The 24,569-nt window shown below is 58.0% G+C and overlaps 1 protein-coding gene across 4 annotated transcripts in view; it reads left to right on the top strand.

The window, feature by feature from the left end:
• ACOT7 (acyl-CoA thioesterase 7) overlaps positions 1-24,569 on the top strand; it is a 100,532-nt gene that overhangs the window by 21,880 nt on the left and 54,083 nt on the right. For 3 of the 4 annotated variants that reach the window (XR_007136426.1, XM_047791263.1, XM_047791265.1), the window contains exons 2-4: positions 7,867-7,984; positions 16,672-16,828; positions 21,507-21,598. Coding sequence is in view for 3 of the 4 variants with exons in the window: in XM_047791263.1 (XP_047647219.1) it covers positions 7,867-7,984; positions 16,672-16,828; positions 21,507-21,598 (367 nt within the window). In the remaining variant the exon portion in view is untranslated. Of the gene's footprint in view, positions 1-7,149; positions 7,169-7,866; positions 7,985-16,671; positions 16,829-21,506; positions 21,599-24,569 lie in introns of those variants that run through there. The other variant, XM_047791264.1, reaches the window with a different exon arrangement.

Raw genomic sequence — 24,569 nt, 5'->3', positions numbered from 1 at the left:
TGCTCTGGGGCTGGGAGGCTCCAGGGACTCTTAGCTGGCCCAGCTGTTTTTCCAGCCACCTCTTCTGAGGGATGTGGTAGGGGTTGAGGGAACTTTGCCAGAACCTTCTCAGACAGCAAACGGGCGATAAATAGTGCCACTTGGGCTTCCGTTGGGCAGAGTCCCCCATAGAAAGGTGGTGTGTTTGGCCTGACCCTGGCCTTCAAGGCCTCAGTCGAAGCTCCTGGTGTGAACCAGCCCCGCGGCCCACGTGGTCTTCCTGGCAGGTGCCTGCCCTGAAGTAAGCCTTTCTCACCACGAATGGCAGCTCCTGCCCCTCCTGTCTCCTCCCCGGCCCCCTTCTAATTCCTGTTCGGATCCTGGCCACTCCCTCCAAGGCACTTCCATGCCTGCCACCTGCCGCCCCGTGGGTAGGGGTGGGGTCCGTCTGAAAGCCTCTGTCCTGATCTGTCATTGCCTCTCTGCTTTATCTGGTTGGAGGCTCCTTCAGAAGGGATGGGGCCTGGCAGCTTCTGGCACAGGCCGGGAGGTGTCCTTAGTGCTGGCTGCCCCACCCAGCCCTGGCGCAGGCCCAGGGGTTCTGCCTGCGTTTGGGTGCAGACGGAAATCCCCAGGACTTTTTCTGTCCTGGAAACCCGCCGGGGCTTGGTGCCACCACCTCTGCTTCACCCATCTCTGCTGTCTCGCGGGTAAAGGAAACCACCCCCACCCTCCCCCAGTTACCATGGAACTTGGTGCCTGAATTTTAGCGCTGACATCTTCGTGTCAGAATCGGAGATACTGGGGGGCCTGCCCTGGGCTGGCCGGGTGCGGGGAGCAGGACCTGAGCTGGCTGCAGGCGGGGGCCTCACCGGTGGGGGGCCTGCAGAGGCGCAGCCTGCCTGGGCTTGCCGGGGTCGCTGTGACAGTGGCCACACACTCTTCAAACAACAGAAGCGAATGTTCTCCCAGCCTGGAGGCCAGAAGCCCCAGCCCAGGGCTGGGCAGGGCCACTTCCCCTCTGTGAGTCAGTCGTCTCCAGGAAGAGCCCTCCTCGCCTCTTCCAGCTTTGGGGGCTGCTGCTGGTTCCTGGGTGCCTTGGCCAGTGTCTCTGCCTCTTGGCACATGGCCTCCCGTGTGTGTCCAGATTTCCCTCTTCTAAGGGTCTGCTCCTAGGAACTGGGCATCCTACCAACCTCACCTGAACTCAGAGACCCTGTTTTCAGATGAGGTCCCATTCACAGGTTTGAGGGGTTGGGCCTTGAACTAGTCCTTTGGGGACACAGTTTGACCCAGTACAAAGGCCTCTCTGTAGGGCCTTGGGGGGACTCCGAGGAGCAGAGGGACAGGGCCTGCCCCCAGGGCACATGGAACTCAGTGGGGAACAGGGTGCTTCCCCCGCCCCCCAGGCTGTCCCTTGCCTGCCCTCTGCTCCTGGAGTGGCATCTCCCACCCTCTTCCTCTTCCTCCCTTCTGCCCTCTGGGAACTGGCAGAAAGGTAGAATGGGGGCTGGGCGCCGGCCAGTCCAGGAGATGGTGGCCTTGACTTGGTGAGTTCAGGGAAGGCCTTGCCGAGGGCTGGTGCTTTGAAGAGATTTTTAAAGACCATCAATTTCTTCGAACAGGTTGACATGGTTTTCACTGACAGATTTATTTTATTTTATTTTATTTTATTTTATTTTATTTTATTTTATGGCTGCATCGGCGGCATATGAAAGTTCCCAGGCTAGAGGTCGAATCAGAGCTGTAGCTGCCGGCCTAGCCACAGCAACGCCAGATCTGCGACCTACACCACAGCTCACGGCAATGCTGGCTCCTTAACCCACTGAGTGAGGTCAGGGATCGAACCTGCGTCCTTGTAGATGCTAGTCAGATTTGTTTCCACTGTACCATGACAGTTTCCACTGTACAAACTTCCTTTGATGGGAAGTTCCTGAAGCAGGGATCGAACCTGCGCCACAGCAGTGACCCAGGCCGCTACAGTGATGATCAGATAATTAACACACTGAGCTGCCAGCGAACTCCAGGTCAATATGTTTTTTTGTTTTTTGTTTTTGCTTTTTGCTTTTTAGGGCCTCAGGTGCAGCCTATGGAAGTTCCCAAGCTAGGGGTTGAATTGGAGCTGCAGCTGCTGGCCTGTGCCACAGCCTCAGCTCATGACAATGCTGGATTCTTCATCCACTGAGCAAAGCCTGGGGCTGAACCCTCCTCCTCTTGGATGCTACTCTCAGTTCCGTTTCCGCCGAGCCGCAGTGAGAAGCCCCGGGTTGACATGGTTTCACATTCAGAAGGCGTGGAGGCATCTCAGCGAGGTTTCCCTCCAGCTCTGTCCCTAGTTCCCCTCTTGGGCCGTAGAAGCTTCTGGTTTCCCTGGCCGCCCTCCAGAGACTGTCTGCGCTGGGCCTGCAGGTGTAGACACCTGGTTCCCATCACCCTGCGCTTTGCTTTTCTACATCCAGCAGTGCCGCTCGGAGCCCGTTCCTCCCTCTCGCCGGAGGCCGTGCGGGCTGGCGCAGGGTGGCTGTCGTTTAGTCTAACTCCTTATTGGTGGACATTTAGGACATGGCCACTCTTCTGCATGACAAACAGCTTTGCAGTGAGTGACCTTGAACACACTTGGTTTCATCGTGTGCGGAAACATCTGTGGGATGGCTTCCTGTCTGTGGGCCGGCTGGCATGGGCACGCCTGTGCATTTGGAGTTTAATGCCGGGGTGCCCTCCGGAAGCTTGGATCTGTTCACGCTTCCCGTGCGCACAGGAGTCCTCTTCCCCCGCCGGGGGAGGTCTGATGTCGCCGGACAGATGGGCGCCGGCAGGGCAGTAGGAAGGCGCAGGTGTGCCCGGCCCGCAGTGCTGGTCTGAGCAGGTGCAGCTTGGAGCCCTGCAGGGCAGGGGGAGGGCAGGTGAGGAGAGTTCCAGACCTCTGGGGCCCTCAAATGCCTGGCTAGGGATGACTCTTTATTCTGCAGGGGGGGCCCTGGGAGTGTGAGCAGGGAGCACACTCCTGCTTAGGAAGAGTGACTTGGGGCAACGGTGAGGTAGGCTGGGAGCCAGAGGCAAATGTGGAAACCCCTCGTCACCCCGAGCCCCAGGGAGACTCTCCCATACAGCAGCCCTGCTTCTCGATCCTCCAGGACACCTCCGACTCTGTCCCCAGCCCCAGGCCTTGGCATCAAGCTCCTGGCTCTAGGCTCCAGCTTCCCCGTCGTTCTCCTGCCCCCAGAGTGCCCCACGGGCCACTGGCCAGCCTTGGCGGATTGCTGTCCGTCTCTGGACCCACCGGGCTCTCCCGGCATTGGGCCCTTTCCCTGAGATGCCCCCTCTCCTTGGAACATTCCCCCAACCCCTGCCCCCTGCTCCTGGCTCAGCCCTGCCCCCTCCCCAGGACTCGGCCCAGGTGTCACTTCCTCTACTAAGTTTGTCCAGAGTCCAGGTGGGTGGCTCTCCTTCTGGGAGTGGCTCCTTAGAGTTCCTGTCATCAGCTTGGTGTCTGCTTCGGAGGGAAGCAGGGTTAGTCGTGGGCTCCAGCCCTGGCCGGCTCACTCCGTGGTCTGGAGCAGGAGCAGCTGAAGTGGAAGGGGAGGGGCTGTGGGTGACAGGGTGACATTCATTGTTGGGAGGAGGGCGGAGAGAATGCTGGGGCTGTGGGCCTGGTCACAGAGGCAACATCAGAGCCACTGGTCAGCCGAGAGGAAGGGTCCCCAGACCGACCTGCCTTTCCCTGAAATTTCTGGGGTTCAAGGAGGGAGAAGGTGCAGGCTGGCACAAGGGCAGAGGGGCAGGAGAGGTGTGAGTAGGGGTTACCCACTGTCCCCCGGGCCTGGGTCAAGCCCACCACCTGCTCTGTCCATCCCCGACCCCGAGCTGGCCTGTATTATATTGGAACATTTCAGTCGGGCGCCCCCCAGTCAAATAGCAGAATTTGCGTTAAACTCTGGATTGCCAGCTTCTCTTGAAAACCCAGAACTTCGGCACCCTGGACCCAAACCCCAACCAGTCAGCTCAGCAGTGAGGGCTGCAGCCCTTAGCCAGCATGTGTGCCAGGACCGCCCCGTTGCCTCCCTGACAGGAGAGTGGGCGGAGCCGCATGGCATCTGCTTCCTTCACTGGGCTCTCGTTTCTCCTTTTTTAGTACCAAAGAGTCTGAAGCGCTTTTCACACACACGTCTTTACTAAAGATGGGGAGAGAGGTGGAGTTCCCGTTGTGGCTCAGAGGGTTAAGAACCTGGTTAGTGGGAGTTTCTGTCGTGGCTCAGTGGTTAATGAACCCAACTAGTATCCATGAGGACTCGGGTTTAATCCCTGGCCTCGTTCAGTGGGTTAAGTATCTGGCGTTGCTGTGAGCTGTGGTCTAGGTTGCAGATGCGGCCTGGGTTCGGTATTGCTGTGGCTGTGGTGTAGGCGGGTGGCTGCAGCTCTGATTCGACCTCTGGGGGGAGCTCTGGGGAAGGTGCGCTGAGGAGGACTCTCTGGAGGGCAGTGGGGGGATGCTGGACCCCAGCTTGGCAGCGGGATGAAGGTGAGGAAGAAATTGCATGAGGCTGCGGGGAGGGCGTGAGCGAGCTGCGCTCCGGCCCCCATGTTTGCAGTGACTGCAGAGCTGAATCGGCATCTGGTCCTGGGGGGAGGTTTGTGCCCGCAGCCTGCCTGTGGCCAGCTGGCCTGGGGGTCAGAACGGTCCTTGGTGCAGGACCCAGGGTGACCAGGAAGGTCCATCGCAGTGACCCTTTGGTCTGGAGAGCACGCGGCCTGGAGCTGCTGGCATTTACTCCCAAGCGCCCCAGGCCTGCGAGCAGTGGGGTGTGGATGGGGCAGGTCCCTCGGGATGCCCAGCGTTGCAGGGTGGCTCCAGGTTCTGCCTTGGGGCCTCAGGCACTCTCCCTGTTCCCCTCTCCTGGGAGGCTGCCTCCTTATCAGTCCTTCCCTTCCTCAGTCTGGATGTAAGCACTTCCTCTTCCACCCTGGGGCCCTCCGTCTGCACTTCTGCATCATTCTGGGCCAACCCGGGGCCTGCAGCCCCACCTTACAGAAGGGAAAGCGAAGCTCCAGACGAAGTCAGGCTCTCTCGGAGGCAGGCCCTGGTGCTCCTAGGAGTCTGCTCAGTGTTGAACCGTCAGTCCTCACCCCTCTAGACCCCCGCCCCCCATCTCCACCTCCCCATCCTCCCTCCCCTCCACCATCCCCCCCCGCTCCCCCCAGCATTCACTCGGAGCGTGTGCCCATGAGAGGGCCAGCCTGTCTGCAGAGATGGGCCATCTGGCCTTCTTTGCTAAGTCAAAAACCAAAACGAGGGAAGGAGTTCGATACAGTAGTTTTATTGAGTTGGCTGCCTCTTAACTCTTAACTTTTTAAATGATTTTTATTTTTTCCTTTATGGTTGGTTTACAGTGTTCTGTCAGTTTTCTCCTGTGCAGCAAACGGACCCCGTCTCACACACATACAAACCTTTAACTCAAACTTAAAAAAAAAAAGCCTAACTATATAAGCTTGAATTTTTAACTCAAACTTAAAAAATTTTAAATAATTGTGTGTAGTATGAAATGATCACAGTACGTTTAGTTAACGCACATCACCTCACGTCGTCAAAACTTTTTTCTTTCTTTGAAAAATTTCACTGGAGCGTGTGGTTGACTCACAGTGTTGTGTTTGTTTCAGGAGGCAGCAGAATGAATCGGTTACGCCTGCATCCTTTCTTTCTCAGACTCTTTCCCCACAGAGGCCAGAGCACTGAGTAGATTTCCTGGAGTAATTTTTTTTATCATGATGAAAACCTTTAAGATCCACTCTCTTGGCCACTTTCAAATAGATGATAGAGCTGTGTTATCTTTCGTCGCCATGCTGTGATTCCACCCCATGATTTATTTATTTTATAATGAAGTTTGGACCTTTTGACCCCTTCACTCATTTCAAGCCCCCCCCAACCCAGCCCTGCCCCCACCTGCCTCTGGCAACAAGTACTGTTTTCTGTGTCTGTGCGTTTGGGCTTTTTAGATTCCACATGTACGTGACACGATCTAGTTTTTGTCTTTTTGGGTCTGACTTGTTTCACGTGGCGTGCTTGCCCTCAAGGTCTATCCATGCTGTTGCAAGGCCGGAGTGCCTTGTTTGCTGTGGCCGAATAACAGAAATATCACTTGGTCTCCATCCTTAGCCGTCAGCAGCGCTTCGGCTGTTCCGTGTCCTGGCTCCTGTAAATTGTGCTGCTGTGCACACACGGGGCAGCAAATACCTCTTCAAGATGGTGATTTCGCTTTCTTCGGATAAATACGCAGAAGTGGGATTCCTGGACCATGTGGTAGTTCTGTTCTTTTTTTTGGCTGCACCTGCGGCATGCAGATGTTCCCAGGCCGGGACCAAACCCGAGCCACCGCAGGGATCCGAGCCACAGGAAGGACAACACCGGACCCTTAAGCCCTAGGCCACCAGGGAACTTCCGATTCAAAACGTATTTTTAAGTGGATGGTTGAGAAGCCAGTGAAGCTGCTTTCCTGTGCTCTGGGGGTTCCCCTGGCCCCTGCTTGAGTGGCTGTGGCTGCTGCTCCCGAGACAGTGACTCGGGCGAGAACCAGGGATCCTGAATGCTCCCCCAGGATGAAGGGGTGATCTTTGGGCATTGGTGACAGATACAGACAGCTGGGGTTGCCCCAGAATGCCAGTGCCATTTGCTCCAGAAGGTGGCATCTTACGGCTCTTGGGGTGTCCAGCCTCCGGCAGTCGATTGGCTGACACTTAGAGAAGTGGGACGAGGTGCTGGTGAGGATTTATTTCCCTGGCTGTGTGTCCGGCTCTGCAGCCACGCTCACCACCTGCACCGTCTCGTGTGACCCAGTCGCCCCACGGTCAAAGGTGGCAGCAACACTGTTTCTCCTTCACACATGAGAAGTGGAGGGCTGGGTTGGGCAACTTGCTCGGGTCACCCAGCTAGTAAGAGTGGGAGCCTGACAGCAGCTAGACCCAGAGGTCAGTGGAGCTCGGTGGCCAGAGCAGGGAGAGGGGGGTGCTGGGCCCCGAGGGCCAGGCTGGTCAGTGGGCTGGAACAGGCTGGCCAGGTCCAGGTAATGCTGGGCCCCCAGGAACCACACACACGTTCATTGCCTGGCATCTGTCTCTAGGCCTGAGGCTGGTGCAGGCGGATTTCATCAGCCAGACGGTGTCTGGGAAAGTGCCAGCTCGGCTGCAGTTGCCCAAGGTAGGCGCGCCAAGCTGGCTTCTCAAGATTCCAGGGATTTTGTGGGGCTTCGCCGCCGCCCGTGGCAAGGATGTGATTTTTTCCTCTTGAGAAAATGGGGTGGCACTTCCGTCCTTCCTGACTGTGGGGAGCGCCCAGCTCTCCATCTCCATGTGGGGGTCGGCCCCCTCGGAGCCCGGAGGCAGGTGGTGAGCAGGCCTTAACCTGCCCACAGAGGTCTGGAAGCTTTGACTCATTTCCAGGTCCCCAGAACACCTGCGGCTGCACGAGGCCAGTCTCTCTAGGACCCCGGATGGAGGTGGTGGTCCTGGGAATTTGTCCATTTTCCAAGGGCTTGTGGCCTGTGTCCCTGTGCTCATTCAGCCCTGCTGGTCACTGGTGGTCCTGGGAGCCAGGGAGGCAGGCACACTGCAGACACCACAGCACGCTGCCCACTGCTCACGGCCCTCCTGGCTGAGGATGGAGGTGCTTCTCACACGGTGGGCTGGGTGCCAGGCTGGGAAGGTCCCCCTCTCCTGTGGAAACATGACCCTGAAGCCCCATCTGGCTGTCAGCTCAGCTCCCCACGAGCAAACCTGCGGGAAGCCCATCCTTCTTTGGGAGTCACCGGGCCCTTTGGGGGACCTTCCCTCCCCTGAGGGCTGCTGGTCCCGCGGTCCTGCCAGGGCTCAGCCTCTGCCTCTCTCTCCTCCCTCCAGGATCATGCGGCCCGACGACGCCAACGTGGCCGGCAATGTGCACGGAGGAACCATCCTGAAGATGATAGAGGAGGCCGGAGCCATCATCAGCACCCGGCACTGCAACAGTCAGGACGGGGTGAGCGCCGGACCGCAGGGAAGGTTCTGGGCTCCATTCCCTCTGTGGCCTCTTGCCTCTGTCGGGTCAGAAAAGGAGGTTCATTGTTGTTGTTGTCTGGCTGTGAACCCGGCTTGCAGAAGTTCCCAGGCCAGGGCTCGAACCCACACCATAGCTGCAACCAGAACCATAGCAGTGACCACGCCCGATCCTTAACCACTGAGCCACCAGGGAACTCCCAGGAAAGGGATTTGGATGGAGCCCAGGCCCAGAGCCTTCCCCTCCCTGGACCCCAGGCCTGGGGGCTTCCAGAAGCTCCGGCCCTGGATGGGAGATGCCTTGGATTGGCGCTTGGTTTGGGGCTCAGCAAGGAGGGGTGGGGGCTTACAGAAAATGAGCTGAGATTTAAAAAAAGGAAAGAAAATAAGCTGAGAGCCAGCTACTAGAGCCACCTTTTTCTTTTTCTTTTTCTTCTTTTCTTTTCAGGGCCGCCCCCGTGGCCTATGGAAGTTCCCAGGCTCGGGATGGAATCGGAGCTGTAGCCGCCGGCCTGCACCGCAGCCACAGCAACGTGGGATCCGAGCTGCGTCTGTGACCTATACCACAGCTCATGGCAGCGCTGGATCCTTAACCCACTGAGCAAGGCCAGGGGTGGAACCCACATCCTCATGGAAACTAGGCGGGTTCGTTACCACTGAGTTATGATGGGAACTCCCCAGAGCCACCTTTTCAGCCCTCCCCTGTGTTTGGAAATAGTCTTAGCTTCCTGATTCCCATGGGCCCACCCCCAGATCCTGTGTGGGTGGCAGCTCACCCTGGTGTCAGACCGCCTGGGCCCAGGGTCCGTGGGCAAGTCTGGGGCTCTCCCCTTGGTGGCCTCTGGGCTGTGGGCCTGGCAGGTCTGCACAGGCACCTGCGAGGGTGCCCGCTATCCACCCATCACCCAGACAGGGCCAGGCTTGTGGTTTTAGGGCTTTAGGGCATCTGCGTTGCTCATCCCTGCCCCCAGCCCTACGGGGGTAGACGTTCTCTCTGAAGGCCACCTGCCCGTGGGTGCTGGGGGCAGGGGTCTGTACTGCAGCTGCCAGCTTGATGCCAGTTTAGAAGCAGCTCCCTGGGCAGCCCCAGGCCTCTAGGTACCTTTGGGCCTCAGCTAGCCACTTGCCAAGTCCCTGCCTTCCAGGCCCAGAGAAGGATGCTTGTGTGCTGGTGTAGTCTGCGTGTGAGTGTGCAGCATTGCGTGTGTGGGCGTGTAGGTGAACGCAGCTGGGGTGAGTGTGAGGTGTGTGGGGCTTGGGCTGGGCCCTCGCCGTGGAGGAGGGCCTTTCCTGCCTGCGGGGAGTGCCCTAAGGCTCCGGGGCAGAGCCTGGGCTGGGTCAGAGAGCGCCCTCTGGTGGCCCTGAGGGGCCAGGCTGAGGCGGGAGCCCATGGCCTGGTAGACCCTCCTGGAGAGAGTGAGGGTCCCAGCCGGGCCTGGCAGCAAGCTGGAGCTGGACGTTGCGAAGGAAAAGCCCCCGGACTGGAGCGTGAGGGAGGAGGGCCTGGGCCAAGTGGTTGGCAGAGCCCTCAGTGACCGCCAGCGTGTGGCAAAGCGCCTAGCTTGTGTCATCCTCACGACACCCCTGGGATAGTAGAGGTGATTGTTTTTAATATCCCCACGGCACAAGTGAGGAGACTGAGCTAAGAGGTTGACTGCTTGCCCCAAGGCCAGGTGGGAGGCACGTGGTTGCACTGGGTCTTGAACCTTTGCTCTGAGCCCCGTTCGTCCTGTTCCTGCCCCAGAGTGAGCCTCGGGCACAGGTGTACGAGGCTGGCTCTGGGCTGGTGGTCCCAGGAGACAATCTGGGATCCCAGGCTCAGGAAGGGGGTGTGACCCCCCGCCCCCAGCAGCTCCAGGGGGCTGATGCTGGCCTCTGGGGCTCTGGGTGGGACCAGGGCACTGCCACCCACAGTCCCCTGGTGGTTCCACCCAGCCAGCTTTAGTACCATGAGGTAGCCCCAAGGTTCTGTGTCCAGCCAGCTCCACCTGGGTCTTTGACCTGGACGAGCCGAGAACACTCAGGACCTGCTCCTAGGTGGCTTCTGCTCAGTAAGTGACCTCTGCAGCCTCTGGTTTCCTCAGGCTTAACACCTGCAGCCTCTGTTGACTGCCTTCCTCACACCCGTGGACACTGGCATCCAGTCCTGTTGGCTTCGCCTCCTGGATGGTTCCAGGTCTGAGTGCTGTGCACCAGCTCCCCCGGCATCTGGGCTGAGCCACCGTCACTTCCCTCCTGAAACAGCCTCCTAACAGCGGCCCCTGCTCCTCCTGCCCCTCGCCTGCGCTCCATCAGCCACCAGAGAGACCTGTCCCTCTGTGCCCTCAGCATGCCCTCGGGCCACGCCAGCATTCCTGCCTCAGGGCCTTTGCACTGGCCCCTCCCCTGCCTGGGCTGCTCGTCCCCCAGAGACCCGCTTGGCTCCCCCGTCCTTCCAGTCTCTGTGTAAATACGATCTCCGCTGTGGCCTTCCCCGCTGGCCGGCTCCCTCACTGCTCCCAGCTCCTCCCCCATTGCTCTGTGGCTCCTGGCACTGTGCTTTGCTCGTTTAACTTTGGGCCGCCTGCCCCACTAGAGTGTCAGCCCCACCAGAGCAGGGACTTTGGCCCATTGATTTCCCGCTGGACGCTTGGCACTCCTGTTGGCTGTGCGTCTGGAAGTGTCCTGAGGGCTTCTGTGTGACACACCCTCATGGTGCACCAGTGGCTATGCTGCGAGCTGGACCTTCCTTACCTGGGGAGTCTTCTTAACCCCCCTCTGCAGGTGTGGAAACAGGCCAAGAAAAGCCACAGGGCTTCCCAAAAGTCACAGAGCTGCATCCTCGGAGCTGGCAGCAGCCGAGGGGGCCCTGGTGGCTATGGGGCAGGTGCAGCCCAAATAACAAGAGTAGCAGGGTTAACCCTTCTGGACCCTGATCCCTACTTTTCTGTGAGAAAGGGGCAGTTCACGCCCTCCTCACCACACATCATCCGCTGGAATCCTGGCCACGGTCACTGGTACCCTTTATTGTCTGCTTTGGAAAGAGACAAGCCCCAAAGCTAGTAAGCGGCAGTGCCAAGATTTGAGCCCAGGGCGCTCAGACCTTTCTGGCTCTTCTGCTGCTTCTCTTCCTCCCCTTTCCTCTTCTTTTCCCTCTCCTCCTCCTTCTTGCCGTGCCTGTAGTCTGCAGAAGTTCCCAGGCCAGGGATGGAACCCACGTCACAGCAGCGACTCAAGCCATAGCAGCGACAACACCAGATCCTAATCCAGCTGAGTCTGGCTTTGCTTCTGAAGCTGCTGTCGTGGCTTGAAGCCCTGTGGCCCCTCAGGAGCCCAGGCCCATGGTTTTCCAGGCACCTGTGCCCAGCGGGCAGTGCGATGCGGGCTGCTTTTGGGAACGTGGCAGAGGGCGCTTCTTGGGGGAGGTGCTGTTTGGTACCTGCATGGCTGCTTTCCAGGATGGGGCTGCTCCTCCTACTTGAAGTAGCAAGTTTCAGGTGCCCCTGAGGTGCGAGGAGCCAGAGCTGCCTGCAGCTCAGAGACCCTCGCACTGAAAGCAAACATTGGTCAGTCCCTGTTTAGAATTCCTAGGCCACCCAGGTCTTTACAGAGGGCCCGGGGTGGGCCCCGCTAGATCCCACGAAACGGCAGCTCTCAGTCAAGCCGGAGCCATCTGGTTCTCAGTCTGTGTCGTCTGCACCCCAGCCCCCCACCTCAGGAGCACCCTGCCCTCTGCCCGGGGTGCCCGTGCCCCCACACCTTTTCCTGACACCTCGTCTTTCAGGTCCATCCCTTTCTCAGGCCGTCCCGCATCCCACGTCCCACGCTGCCCTCTCCAGAGCACCTACCACCTGCAGCATTGCCCTTTTTACTTGCCTACCATCCGTCCCCCAACCAGAGCCCAGGCCAGGGGCAGGCGCCAGTGCCCGGCTCCCTAAATGCCACATAGGAAGGAATGCCCTTGTAGCCGCAAAAAGCGCAGATGTGTTAAGGCTCCAGAAACAAGTTGCATATCCACTTAAAATATCGATGTATTGGAGTGTTACCTGCGTGGAGATCGAACCCACATCCTCACGGGTACTAGTCGAGTTTCTTACCACTGAGCCACGACGGGCGCTCCTATACGTTCATTTCCGTGGTCCCTCTCCCCGGGCTCACTTAGCCGCTTAGCACTTGCCTTTCCAGCTTTCTGCCAGTGGGTGGCGCTGTAGCCACACAAATTTACTTGGGATGAAAGACCAGCAATTTCCCCAAGCTGTTTTAGCTTCAGTGGGTGCGGTGTCTGGGTGGGTCTGGGTTGAGGGGAGCAGCCCCTGAGTCAGAGGAGGGAAGCCACCTGCTGCGCCTGCCTGCTCCACCCTGGGACCCTCCCAGTCACCCTGCTGTGCCTCGCTGACCTGACCGGGGCGTTTATGGGAACGGGACCATCCCAGGTCCCCCAGTGGTCTGAGACTCTCCCGGGACGGGGCGAAGATGGAGGTCCCCTGGGGTCCCTTCAGAGAGGCAGGTTCTGTGGGTTTGGGGTGGGTCAGGGAATTTGCGTGTTTGCCAGGTATCGGGCGAGTTCTCGTGCAGCTGGGAGGCTGTTCATTGGTGCTCATGTGGGTGGAGGGAAAGAGGTCAGACACGCCAGGGCTCGAACTGACCGTCACCCGCAAGCCTGATGTCTCTGGTCCCCGCGGAAGGGGTGCCGAGAGGATCGCCCGGGAAAGTGAAGGCTGGTGCTGGCACCGGGGGCGGGGGGGAGAGCCTGTTCCTGCCCCCCACCCCCACCCAGCCTGGAGGTAGCCAGGCTGTCCACTCTCCTAAAAAAGCCGATTGGTCCCTGCTAGAAAGTCATAATGGTGCCGAGTGCTTGCTTGGCAGTGAAGATCCACAGGCCCACGACCCAAACACAGGACTGTCTTGTGTTGTTCAGTCAGCACGGCTGAAGAGGAAGCTGATTCCGTGATGTATGAAGAATGGATACAACAAAAAATAAACAACCCGATTAAAAAATGGGTCGAGGAGGCGTTCCCATTGTGGCTCAGCGGAAATGAACCCAAGTAGGATCCACGAGGATGCGGGTTCGATCCCTGGTCTCGTTCAGTGGGTTAAGGATCCAGCGTTGCCGTGAGCTGTGGAGTAGGTCACAGACGAGGCTCGGATCTGGCATTGCTGTGGCTGTGGTGTAGGCCGGTGGCTACAGCTCTGAGGCTCGGATCTGGCATTGCTGTGGCTGTGGTGTAGGTCGGTGGCTACAGCTCTGATTCGATCCCTAGCCTGGGAACTTCCATATGCTGCGGATGTGGCCCTAAAAAGAAGAAGAAGAAAAAAGCGGGCAGAGGAACTGGGTGGATGTTTTTCCAAAGCAGACATACAGATGGCCAACAGCACATGAAAAGATGCTCAGCATCACCCATCATCAGGCAAATGCAAATTACAAGCACAGTGAGACAGCGCCTCACACCTGCCAGCATGGCTGTTATCAAAAAGAAGAAACAGGGAGTTTCTGTCATGGCGCAGTGGTTAACGAATCTGACTAGGATGAGGTGGCGGGTTCAATCCCTGGCCTTGCTCAGTGGGTTAAGGATCCGGCGTTGCCATGAGCTGTGGTGTAGGTCGCAGACGCAGCTCGGATCCCGAGTCGCTGTGGCTGTGGTGTAGGCCAGCGGCTACAGCTCCTATTAGACCCCTAGCCCGGGAACCTCCATATGCCGCAGAAGCGGCCCTAGAAATGGAAAAAAGACAAAAAAAAGAAGAAACAAGTATTGACAAGAATGTGGGGAGAAGGAACCCCTCATATGCTGCAGATGGGAATCTATAGTGATGCAGCTACTGTGGAAGAGAGCATGGAGGTTCCCCAACCAAATTAAGAGTAGAACTACCCTATGAGCCAGCTGCTCCACTTCTGTGTGTTTAAAGAAAATAAGAACACTAATTTGAAGTGACATCTGCACCCTTACATTCACGGCAGCACTATTTACAATAGCCCAGACATGGAGTCACCCAAGTGTCCACTGATGGATGAATGGATAGAGAAGAGGTGGTATGTAGACACACGTTGGAATATTATTCAGCCATAAGCAAGATGAGATCTTGCCATTTGTGACAAAATGGGTATTATACTAAGTGAAATAAGTCAGACGGAGAAAAACAAATGGCTTATGATTTTAAATGAGTTCCCTAGTGGTGCAGTGGGTTAAAGATCCGGCATTGTCACTGCTGTGGCTGGGTTTGATTTCCTGGCCCGAGAATTTCCACATGCCGCAGACACAACCAAAATAAAATAGGGAGTTCCCCTCATGGCTCAGCAGAAACGAATCTGACTGGGATCCATAAGGATGCAGGTTCCATCCCTGGCCTCCCTCAAGGGGTTAAGGATCTGGCGTTGCCATAAGCTGTGGTGTAGGTTGCAGACACGGCTCGGATCTGGTGTTGCTGTGGCTGTGGTGTAGGCTGGCAGCTGCATCTCCAATTCAACCCCTAGCCTGGGAACCTCCATATACTGTGGGTGTGTCCCTAAAAAGACAAAAATAATAATAAAATGAAATAAAAGAACAAGCCAAACAAAAACGTCGATACAGGGAACAGAGCAGCGGTCACCAGGGGGGAAGGGGGGTGGGGCACAGAGGCAGACTGGGTAAAGGGGCCGACTGTGTGGTGACCAGTGAAAACTGGTTTTGGTGGTGAGCATGCAGCAGGGCCCACAGAGGTAGAAATAAAATGTACACATGACACTTTTAACACAAAGTTAGACACCAGCGTTGCTTCGATAAAAACTACGCTTAAATAAAAAAGCTGACTTTTGGGATTCCCGTTGTGACTCAGTGGTAACGAACCCAACTAGGATCCGTGAGGACGTGGGTTCTATCCCTGGCCTTGTTCAGTGGGTTAAGGATCCGGCGTTGCCGTGAGCTGAGGTGTGGGTCTCAGATGTGACTCGGATCTGGCATTGCTATGGCTGTGGTGTAGGCCGGCAGCTACAGCTCTGATTCCACCCCTAGCCTAGGAATTCCATATGCTGTGGGTGTGCCCCTAAATGGAAAAAGAGAGAAAAAGCTGATTTTCAGTGCTGGCGCGGGGAGGTGCTGGGCCCGCAAGCTCTCTGCCCTATTGAGAAGCACTTTGGGAAGTGAGGTGGTTGTCCTTTCCACCCAGGAACCAACCGTGATTCGTAAAGACCATGAATGAAAGGGGGCTCTTCCACTTCTTTAAATGGGAAACAGTTGGGGTTGGCCCCAGTCTAACAGGAGACTGTTCTATCCGGCTGTTAAACGGGTTTGCGATGGAGTGCAGTGAAATGGCCGTCAGAGAAAGTGTCAAGAGGAAGTTTCCATTGTGGCTCTGTGGTAATGAACCCAATTATAGTAGCCATGAGGATGCGGGCACCATCCCGGGGCTCGCTCAGTGGGTTAAAGAGCCTAGCGTTGCTGTGAGTTGTGGCGTAGGCTAGCAGCTGTGGCTCTGAGGTGGCCCCTAGCCAGAAAACTTCCATATGCTGCAGGTGGAGCCCTAAAAAGCAAAAAAAAAAAAAAAAATGGAGGAAGTTCATTCTTCCTCGCGTTCATGCAGAATGAGCTCCCAAGTGGGTTTGGCTGGACCTGGTGTGCACCTGTGCTGACTGGCTGTGTCTTTGCAGTAACCGGGCCCAGCGTGTATACCTTTTTGTTGCTTTTTTTTTTTAAATTTTGTTTTCTATTGGAGTATTGTTGATTTACAAGGTTGTGTCACTTTCAGGTGTAGCCCTATTGTTCCTTTTGAATTTTGAGTCATGAGGTAATTTGGGTTGCTATTATAAGGATAAATAAAATGTAAGTAAAGGGACTGTGATTGGTAAGGGCTTTGTCATAAGATGGGCAGGTTATTTATCTTCCCGTTGAGTAAAAATGGTTGTGAAAATGTATACTTAGGTTTTGCCCAACTGGTGTAAGACTCTGTGACAATTACATGTATGACTATAAGTGACAACAATATAAGACTATGTAGGACTGTGAGTAAGGACCACAAACGACTAAAACAAGGAGCCAGGTAGGCAAACAGGTAAACCAGTGAAACCTCTCTTCTTAGGGCAAAAAGCCTGGAAAGAAAGATCCCCAAAGAGAAACCAAACCGTGTTTACCTCTGGATAGGAGAGGTGTTTTTCCTCCTTTGTGTGCTCTTCCGTGGTTTTCCGGAGTGAGTGTGTGCACGTTTCCACTTTTCATGAGCAAGTCACACATGTCTCGTGTAGGAGAACAAAAGAGCCGCTTGGAACCCTGCCAGCCAGAGCATCCCCTGTGTGGCCCTCGGGCTCTGCCCCTGGGCTCTGCGTTTAGGAACCTGTGATGGCCATGACGTGTGGGCGTAAAAAGCTGTTACTCCAGGAGTTCCCGTCGTGGCGCAGTGGTTAACGAATCTGACTAGGAACCAAGAGGTTGCAGGTTCGATCCCTGCCCTTGCTCAGTGGGTTAAGGATCCGGCGTTGCCGTGAGCCGTGGTGTAGGTCGCAGATGCAGCTCGGATCCCGTGTTGCTGTGGCTGTGGTGTAGGCCGGCAGCTGCAGCTCTGATTGGACCCCTAGCTGTGGGAGCGGCCTTAGAAAAGGCCAAAAAAAGACAGGAAAAAAAAAAAGCTGTTACTCCAACAGTGGAAACGAAACCTGAGGGGAGCGTGTCTGGGGGTGGGGGGGGAGTGGCTCACGGTTGACTGACCCGCCTCTGGTCTTTCCAGGAGCGCTGCGTGGCCGCCCTGGCCCGGGTCGAGCGCACCGACTTCCTGTCGCCCATGTGCATCGGCGAGGTGGCACACGTCAGCGCGGAGATCACCTACACGTCCAAGCACTCCGTGGAGGTCCAGGTCCACGTCATGTCCGAGAACATCCTCACAGGTAACCCGCACGCCAGCTGCGGGCGGGGCCGGGAGCAGCGGCGACAGCGGCATGGCTCCTGGGTGGCCAGGGATGACCTCCCTGAGTTCCCACCTCCACCTGGGAGCAGGGACCTCTGCTGTCCTGTTTTGTGGCCGGGGAAACGGGAGCACAGACGAGTTAGGCAGCGAGCCCCCGCTTGCGTGCCCAGCGTGTGAGCCCCCCCCCCCCAACCCCCAGCAGGACTGGGGGGGGAGAGCTGGGAGTGGCCTGGGAGGGCACATGCCATCCTCCGGCCCCCCTGCCCTCCTCCCTCCCCCACTTGCCCATCCCCGCTTGGGGACACTGCTGCCCCTTGGAGGACACTGGCCCGGCCGCTTTCTGCCCCCCTGGGCCCCGGGAGCCAGGCCTAGGCTGGCGCTCGCTGGGTGAACCTTTGACTCTGGTTTGATCTGAATCTTCTCTTCCTCCAGTGGTAACCATGGAAACCCCTTTTCATCCTCCCACTGGGCGCTGCAGGGGAGGGTGGCTCCGGTTCACACTCGCTGCTTTTTATAACCCAGCTGCTGATGGGGGAGGCAGGCCTCTTGGTCCCCTCGTTGCCTACCTCCTCGTCGCAGGCCACCCGTGGACCCACCCAGAGGAGAGTCAGGGCCCGTTCTGGAGGGAGAAGCTGCCTGGGTTCTTGCACCTTCTTCTCCGGCCCCTCCTGGGCCGTGTCTGCCTGCAGAGTGCTGTGCACGGGGATCTTTAGGGGGCCCCAGGCTTGTCCCCCCACAAGGAAGAAGCTCAATTATTCATCTGGAACATTCCAGTGATGACAGCACCCCTGCCAGTGCTCGGGGAACTATTTTGCTGAGCCAGGCCCTGGCGTGGGGAGCGGTCAACGGGCTCGTGGCCCATGTTCTGCGTTGGTGGCCCAAGCCCTGTGTTCAGAGGGCAGCTGTGGCATCAGAGGGACCTTGGATGCCGGTCTTAGACAGTGCCACAGAAAGGGGTGCTCAGGCCCTGACTTCCCACTGTGGCGCTGGCCCCAGCGGTGTGCCCCGGGGGTGACCAACCCTTTTCTCCTGGGCTGTGCTGGGGGTTTAGCCTCCCCATGCCTGTCATGAGAGGGGAACGGCTGTGCTCGCTGCTTTTCTTGAACTTTAGGCTTATTTGTTGATAGCGTCTTCAGCAGCATTGTTTTTGGTGGGTTGTTGTTTTTTTTGTGGCCACACCACTGGCTTTTGGAAGTTCCGGGATCAGGGATCAGACCTGAGCCATAGCAGTGACAGCACTGGATCCTTAACCTTTAGGCCAGCAGGGAACTCCAAGCAGGATTGTTTTTGTATTGTCCAGGGTCAGAGAGCCAGTGACTTCAAAAGTGGGGGAGGGGCCTGCTTTACAGATTCCCATCCCCCAAGCCCCCTTTCTGGCTCATCAGGCCACAGCCCGGGAGGAACCCCCATGAACAGAACAGCGTCATGCTGTGTGCAAGTGGGGACGAGAGCCGAGGGGACAGGGACCAGAGCTACTGCAGCGGGGCAGGGGTCCCTGGGGTCGTGGCTCCTTCCGCCAGAGGTGTTTGCAAGGGGAGATCTTTGGTTGTTGCAGTCGGGGTGGAGGCCTGGGACACTGCTGCACACCCTACAGTGCTTGGGGGCCCCACAGCCTGATGGGCCCCCACCGTCTGAGTAGTGAGGCTGCGGAGGCCGGCCCTGGACCCTGGCTCCTGGCTCCTGGCTCCTGAGGGAAAGGTCACATCTCCCTCTTCCCCGCAGCTGCCGTCGGCTCACGACAGAGGCGGAATCAATAATTGATGAGTGAGTGAATGAAGGGGGAGGTGAGTCAGGAAGATCTGGGTCTCTGCACTGGGAGGGCAGCTCGCAGAGGGCTTTGTTAGAAGGACTTCCTGCGGGATTCTGGCTGCCATGGGGCAGAGCTGGGCGGGAGGGGGCAGGAGAGGGCGAGGGGGGACAGGGGTGGGCAGGAGAAGGTTGGGGGGCAGGAGAGGGTGGGTGGCAGGAGAGGGTGGGGGCAGGAGGGGACAGGAGGGGGCAGGAGGGGACAGGAGAGGGTAGGGAGCAGGAGGGGGTGGGAGGGTCAGGAGGGGACAGGAGGGGTCAGGAGAGGGTTAGGGGGCAGCGCTGGCCCAGAGCTATGCTCCCCCAAGGTCAGGATGCTCTCCACCCACCCTGCCCTGTGTCCCCGTCCCCCCGGCCCTGAAGGGCCAGGGGTTCAGAGAGCCTGGGCTTCCCAGAGGAAAGAAGTGGCCATGAGGGGTAGAGCCGCAGGCATCCACCCTCGTGGGACAGCAGGTGGGCATTGCGCACCTGAGGACAGAGGCTCTGAGAAGGCAGGGACGGTCCTAGCTTTTTGAGATGAGGAAGCCTGGGGTCGAGGGAGAATGCCAAGGCCGGGTCTCGGGGTGGGGGCAGAGCCTTGGAGCTGGGGCTGTGGCTCTTCTACAGTCTGGGCCATCCTGCCCCTTGGCCGGGCACCCCTGCTCTTCTCATGTCCGGGCAGCCTGCCTGGGTCTCAGCCTCGTGTCTGTGCATCTCATGTCTTCCGTGTTTGGGTCCGTGTGCATCTCTCTTGTTCTGGGCCCTCGTGTGTGGCCGCCTCCCGGTCTTGTTGGGTCTCTGCCATGTGCACTGGGATGTGAGCCCTGTGAGGGCAGGGCCTGTGGCCGCCTTATCCAGATTGTCCCCGACTCGTCCCCTGCGGGCACTCGGTGAGCACGGGCTGGCGGACACACCGGGACCAAGCAGAACCTCGTGTGCCTCCCTGTGTCCCGCGACCCCAAGAGGCCAGGTGCCGTCCCCCCGGCTCGGGGCGCCTGTCGGGAGGCAGCGGGGCAAGCGCGCGCCCAGGCAGACAACCAGCAAAGCTTCCTCATCCATCAGCGGCAACTGTCAAAATATTAAGCTAACTGGGACGTGATTGCTGCGAATCACTCCAGAAAATAGCTGGGAGCGCTTCAGATTTTAGAATAGATGTTTTTAGTGCTGCCATTGTCTTTTGATGGTTTTATTAAATGATAAAGTACAATTAGCGTGTTTTGCCTCGTTTGTGCATTTAGGTCTGGAGGCGGGCCACTCGGGGTTTCCATGGAAACCAGCTCGTCGGGCCGGCGCTCGCGGCGTCAAACAGGAAATCTTTATTCCCCAAAGCAGCTTGTCAGATCCACTCTTAGTCAAAGTGCAGAGAAGATATTTTTCCGTCTTATCGGCTCATGGTCCCAGGGGTGCCGAGAGCCTAGGCCGAGCGGTGCGCGTCCTGGCGTGAGGAGCGGGCCGGGGCACCAGGGGCCTCACCGCCTTCTGATTGACCCGCTGGGGCTTGGCATGGGCCTTGGGGCTATGTTTATGGGGGGACCGAAGCCCCAGCTTTGCCTTGGGAAGGCAGGTCAGAGGGAGCCCATAGGAAGTGAGTTACCGGGGGACTTTGGGGTGGGTGCCGGGTCTGCTCTCCGCTTCTCCGCTTCCTGTCTTCCCAGTTCTGCCCTTCTCTACATCGAGAATCCTCCCTGCGGAAGAGGCAGCTTTTAAAGGGCATCCTGGCGTGAGTTCCCTGCTGGCTCAGGGCTTAAGGATCCGGCCTTGTCACTGCTGTGGCGTGGGTTCAATCCCTGGCCCAGGAACTTCCGCCTGCCATGAGTGCGGCCAGTAAAATAAAATAAGAGGAATCCCGGCAAATACGTCTGTGACGTTACTGGGAGGCCCAGGTTCTACTCAGAGTGGCGCTGAGTTGCCGTGTCGCCTAGGCAGACTCCTGAACTTTCTGGGCCTTGGGGCCTCCTGTGCAAATGAGGGGTGACCAAGCCAGCTCTGGGAGCCCTTGGCCCGGGGTTTTCAGCCCAGAGAGGCTTCCACCCTGGGGCCACTCTGCCCTGAGGCAGGCTCAGTGCCCCAAAGACGTTCTGTTTCCTGTCCTTCGGCCCCAAGCAGAAGTCAGCAGCCCCCAGCCCTCCCCCAGGCCTCCACACGGAGGCTGCAGGATTGGAACTCGGTCACCAGCAGCAACTTTGGAGCTGTGCCCCCCACCTAGCAAGAGGGAGCCTGGGGAAGGCTCCGGAGGCGGGTGGGCTTGGCTGAGCCTGCCGCCGCCCCTCCCCAGATGCCTGGTGGGCTTTGCCTCCACGGCCCCTTAGCCTCACGTCATTCACAAGCTGCTTCCTGTCCAGGCCTTTAAACAGGCGGATGGATCCGTGGGAAGTATCCTTTTTGAGCATCTCGATGTCAAGTTTCTCAGCAGTTTCTCAGACTCGTGTGAGATCATCAGCTGAGGTCTCTTGCAGAGACCGAGCCCAGCACATCGCCTGGCTTCATCCTGCCTGGCCCTGGGAGGGCCTGGGCCTGTCTGCCCGTCTCCACAGCCCTTCCCTCCCTCGCCCTCTGGAGGCTTCTCGGAGGCCTGCCTGGAGTCGGAGCCCTCCAGATGCAGGCCTTCCATGTTAGAAAATGCTAGACAACCCACAGGCTCAGGACCTCCAGGCTCACACTATGCCATCTGAAGTCTTTCTAGCAGCCTCAGTGTGGGGACGGCAGGCTGGGGTGGGGGCTCCCTGCGCCGGGGGCCCACGCCTCTCCCCGATCTGTGCCCACCCTTGGGCCTCGCTGCTGAAGAGGGCCTGGGGCGGGGGGCAGGTGTCTCTGCCCTGTGCCCTGTGCACCCTGCTGGCTCCCGAACACTCACGTGTTTTTCTTCTCTGCAGGTAACAAAAAGCTGACCAATAAAGCCACCCTGTGGTACGTGCCCCTGTCGCTGAAGAACGTGGACAAGGTCCTGGAGGTGCCACCAGTCGTGGTAAGGAGACCCTCCCACTGCTCCGCAGATGAAGTGGCTGCGTCCACGTCCACGCGGGGGTGTTGGGTGCCAGCAGGAAGCGCCACTGGGTGGGTGAGGGGGTCCCGCTGGGGTCCCTCAGTGCGGGTTTTATTCACGCTGGGGAGCCAAGTGCAGGCTGGCTTGGGCCTGTGGGCACTCCCCATCTCGGCCCCCGAGGACGTGTTGGAGCCCCTCTCCTGCTGGCCTCCGTGTCCCTCCTTGCTTTGTTTGTTTGTTTGGCTGCCCCGCAGCATATGGTGTCCCCAGGCCAGGGATTGTCTCTGAGCCACAACTGCAACCTAAGCCACTATACTGGGCCGGGGATCGAACCTGCGTCCCAGCGCTCCCAAGACACCACCGATCCCCTTGTGCCACAGCGGGAACTCCCTTTCCTTGGTTTTGCTCATTTGGTTTTGCCGTGGACAGACGTATTCACTCCTGGGCCTGCTGCGGGCAGGCTTGGGGCAGGCTCCGGAGGCGGGGACACTGGCCGAGAGGGGGTTAGTTCCTTCCGCTGTAGCTCCCTTCTCTATGTCAAGGCCGCTGGTGCCGGCTCACCCTGGAGGCTGCTCTGCTCTCGCACCTGTGGCGAGGCAGTTCTCTCCGAGGGAGCTGAGCCAGAGGGCTGAGCAGCGTCTGCACCTGCATTTTCCTGTGCTTAAGATCAACGTCGAGCAAAGTTTTAAGAATAACAAAACGAGGAACCAGTTAGGAACTGGTTCCCACACGGAAGAACACTCCTCCTCGGCATCCCCCACCACTGGGGCCCTTCCCCCTCTGTCTCCCCCCTCTTCCCCCTCTGTCTCCCCCTCTTCCCCTTCTTCTTCCCCTCCCCCCCACCTCCCTCCTTCCCCCTCCATCTCCCCACTTCACACCTCACAGTCTGTCCCCCTCCTTCCTACTCTGCCTCCCTGCGCACCTTCCCAGGGCCCTGGGCCACCTGGGCTGAGGGCAACCTGCTCGTGGTGCCGCTGCAGGTGTCGGCTACCAGGGGCGCTCCCTGCCCTCTCCCTGTGCCAGCTCCTGTCTGACCTGGCACCCTGCCTGTGAGGAGGCAGTCAAGGCCCTGGTGGGGCATTTCCCAGTCAGACCATCAGCTGCTAGGCTCCGGACTTTTAAAAAAACATCTTGGAGTTCCCGTTGTGGCTCAGTGGAAATGAATCTGACTGGCATCCCTGAGGGCGAAGGTTTGATCCCTGGCCTTGCTCAGCGGGTTAAAGATCCGGTGTGGCCATGAGCTGTGGTACAGGTCATGGATGTGGCTGTGGTGTAGGCTGGCAGCTGTGGCTCCGAATCGACCCCTAGCCTGGGAACCTTCATATGCCACAGATGCGACCCTAAAAAGCAATAACTAAATAAATAAATAAAATTAGAGACAATCTTGATGGTGGAGCCCTCTCCACGTGGAGTGGGAAGGGTGCTCAGGCCTTGGTCTGCCTCGGGTTGGTGGTCAGAGGCTCGGTTCCATGAGAGCAGGGTGGTAAAGCCCAGCAGCACTGGGCCAGCAGCAGTGCCACCTGTCATTCCACACGCAAGGCGAGGGTGAGAGTCATGGCCAGAGTGGCCACATTGCTCTTAGCTCTGCTTCTGTTGTCATCTGGTTGTCCTTCTGTGTGTGTGTGGGGGGGGCACACGCATGCACACATCCTAACTAATTACACCTGCACGGATCCTAGTTCCCAAAGGTCACTTGCACCTGTTCCAAGTGGACGGGAGCTTTGACAGGACGCGGCTCAACCCCGAACCTGCCCTTCAGTCCAGCACACACCCCCACCACCCCTCTCTATCTCTCCCTTCCTCTGTCCCCTCCTTTCTTCCTGGAGCTGCTCTTCTCTCTCTGCTGCTGACAAGATGGAAATTGCGTCATTTTCAAGCAGCAGGGACTGGGGTTTTAGACCCAAGAAGCAGGAGTGAATCTGAGGCGCAGTGACTGTTCTTTTTAGAAATTACAAGTGTACTGGGCCCTGCTTTCATCTTTCCCACTAAATAAGCACTTGGTGTTAAATTAGCCGCATCACATGTAAATACTCAAACACAATTATTTTACTGACTTCACTTTCACACGCGACACAGTTGAGACAGCTCTAGCAGGCCACAGCTCTGGTCGCAGCACCACGTGATACACCTTAAGGGGTTGCTGCTGAAGGAAGGTTCCTGGGCTGTTGCTTCCCTCTGGCCCCTGGGGACCCCGTGCTGAGAGCTGGGCAGGTTTTAGCCAGCGGGGAGGGGCGGGCTGCATCAGTTCCTGTACCGGCACCACCTCACCCCTCTCCTCCCCAGCTCTCCTCCCACCCCCGAAGCCTGGAGGAGCCCCCAGTAGCTTCCCATCCCCTTTGTTTAGCAGGTTCGTTAAGTCAGAAAGTCAACCCTGCCCTGTTAAGAGGGGAGGCTGGACCTGTTCCCCTGGCGTGCCCAGATGGGAGATGAGCCTTCAGTTGATTTGAAATGTAGGTCTGTTGTTTTCACTGGCGCTGCCCAGCCGGTGTCCTGATAGGGCATCGGGCTCCAGTGGGCATTTACGCTCATGTGCCAGCAGCCTGGCCATCAGATTTCCTCCTGTCCTGCTGCAGAGTGGTCATTTATTTAAGAACACAGGCGGCTCTGTCTCCATGTGTGCACCTGCCATGTGAATCACACATACACATGTATTACACACGTTTACATACACGCCTCACACAAACACATACATAGATACAGAACCTGCGTCTCACACACAGACCCCGTCACACATACATGTGTGTGCGTGGATTGGCCACGTGTGCATCTCCCTGGAGGGAGCCCAGCTGCCCCCCTGCAGTGTCACTCGGGGAGGACTTTGCCCTTTGCTCCATGTCTTCCCCCAGGGAACAGGGACCTCTGGACCCTGCCGTGGGGAGAGACCGTTGTGGTGGCTGGAGGGCAGCTGCGGCCCCGAGAGGCTGGGAGGTCTTTGGGCACTGGACGCTGGTTT

Source organism: Phacochoerus africanus, chromosome 8 (assembly GCF_016906955.1).
Source record: "Phacochoerus africanus isolate WHEZ1 chromosome 8, ROS_Pafr_v1, whole genome shotgun sequence".
Classification (NCBI taxonomy): Eukaryota; Metazoa; Chordata; class Mammalia; order Artiodactyla; family Suidae; genus Phacochoerus; species Phacochoerus africanus.
This window is presented reverse-complemented; position numbering and strand designations above follow the sequence as displayed.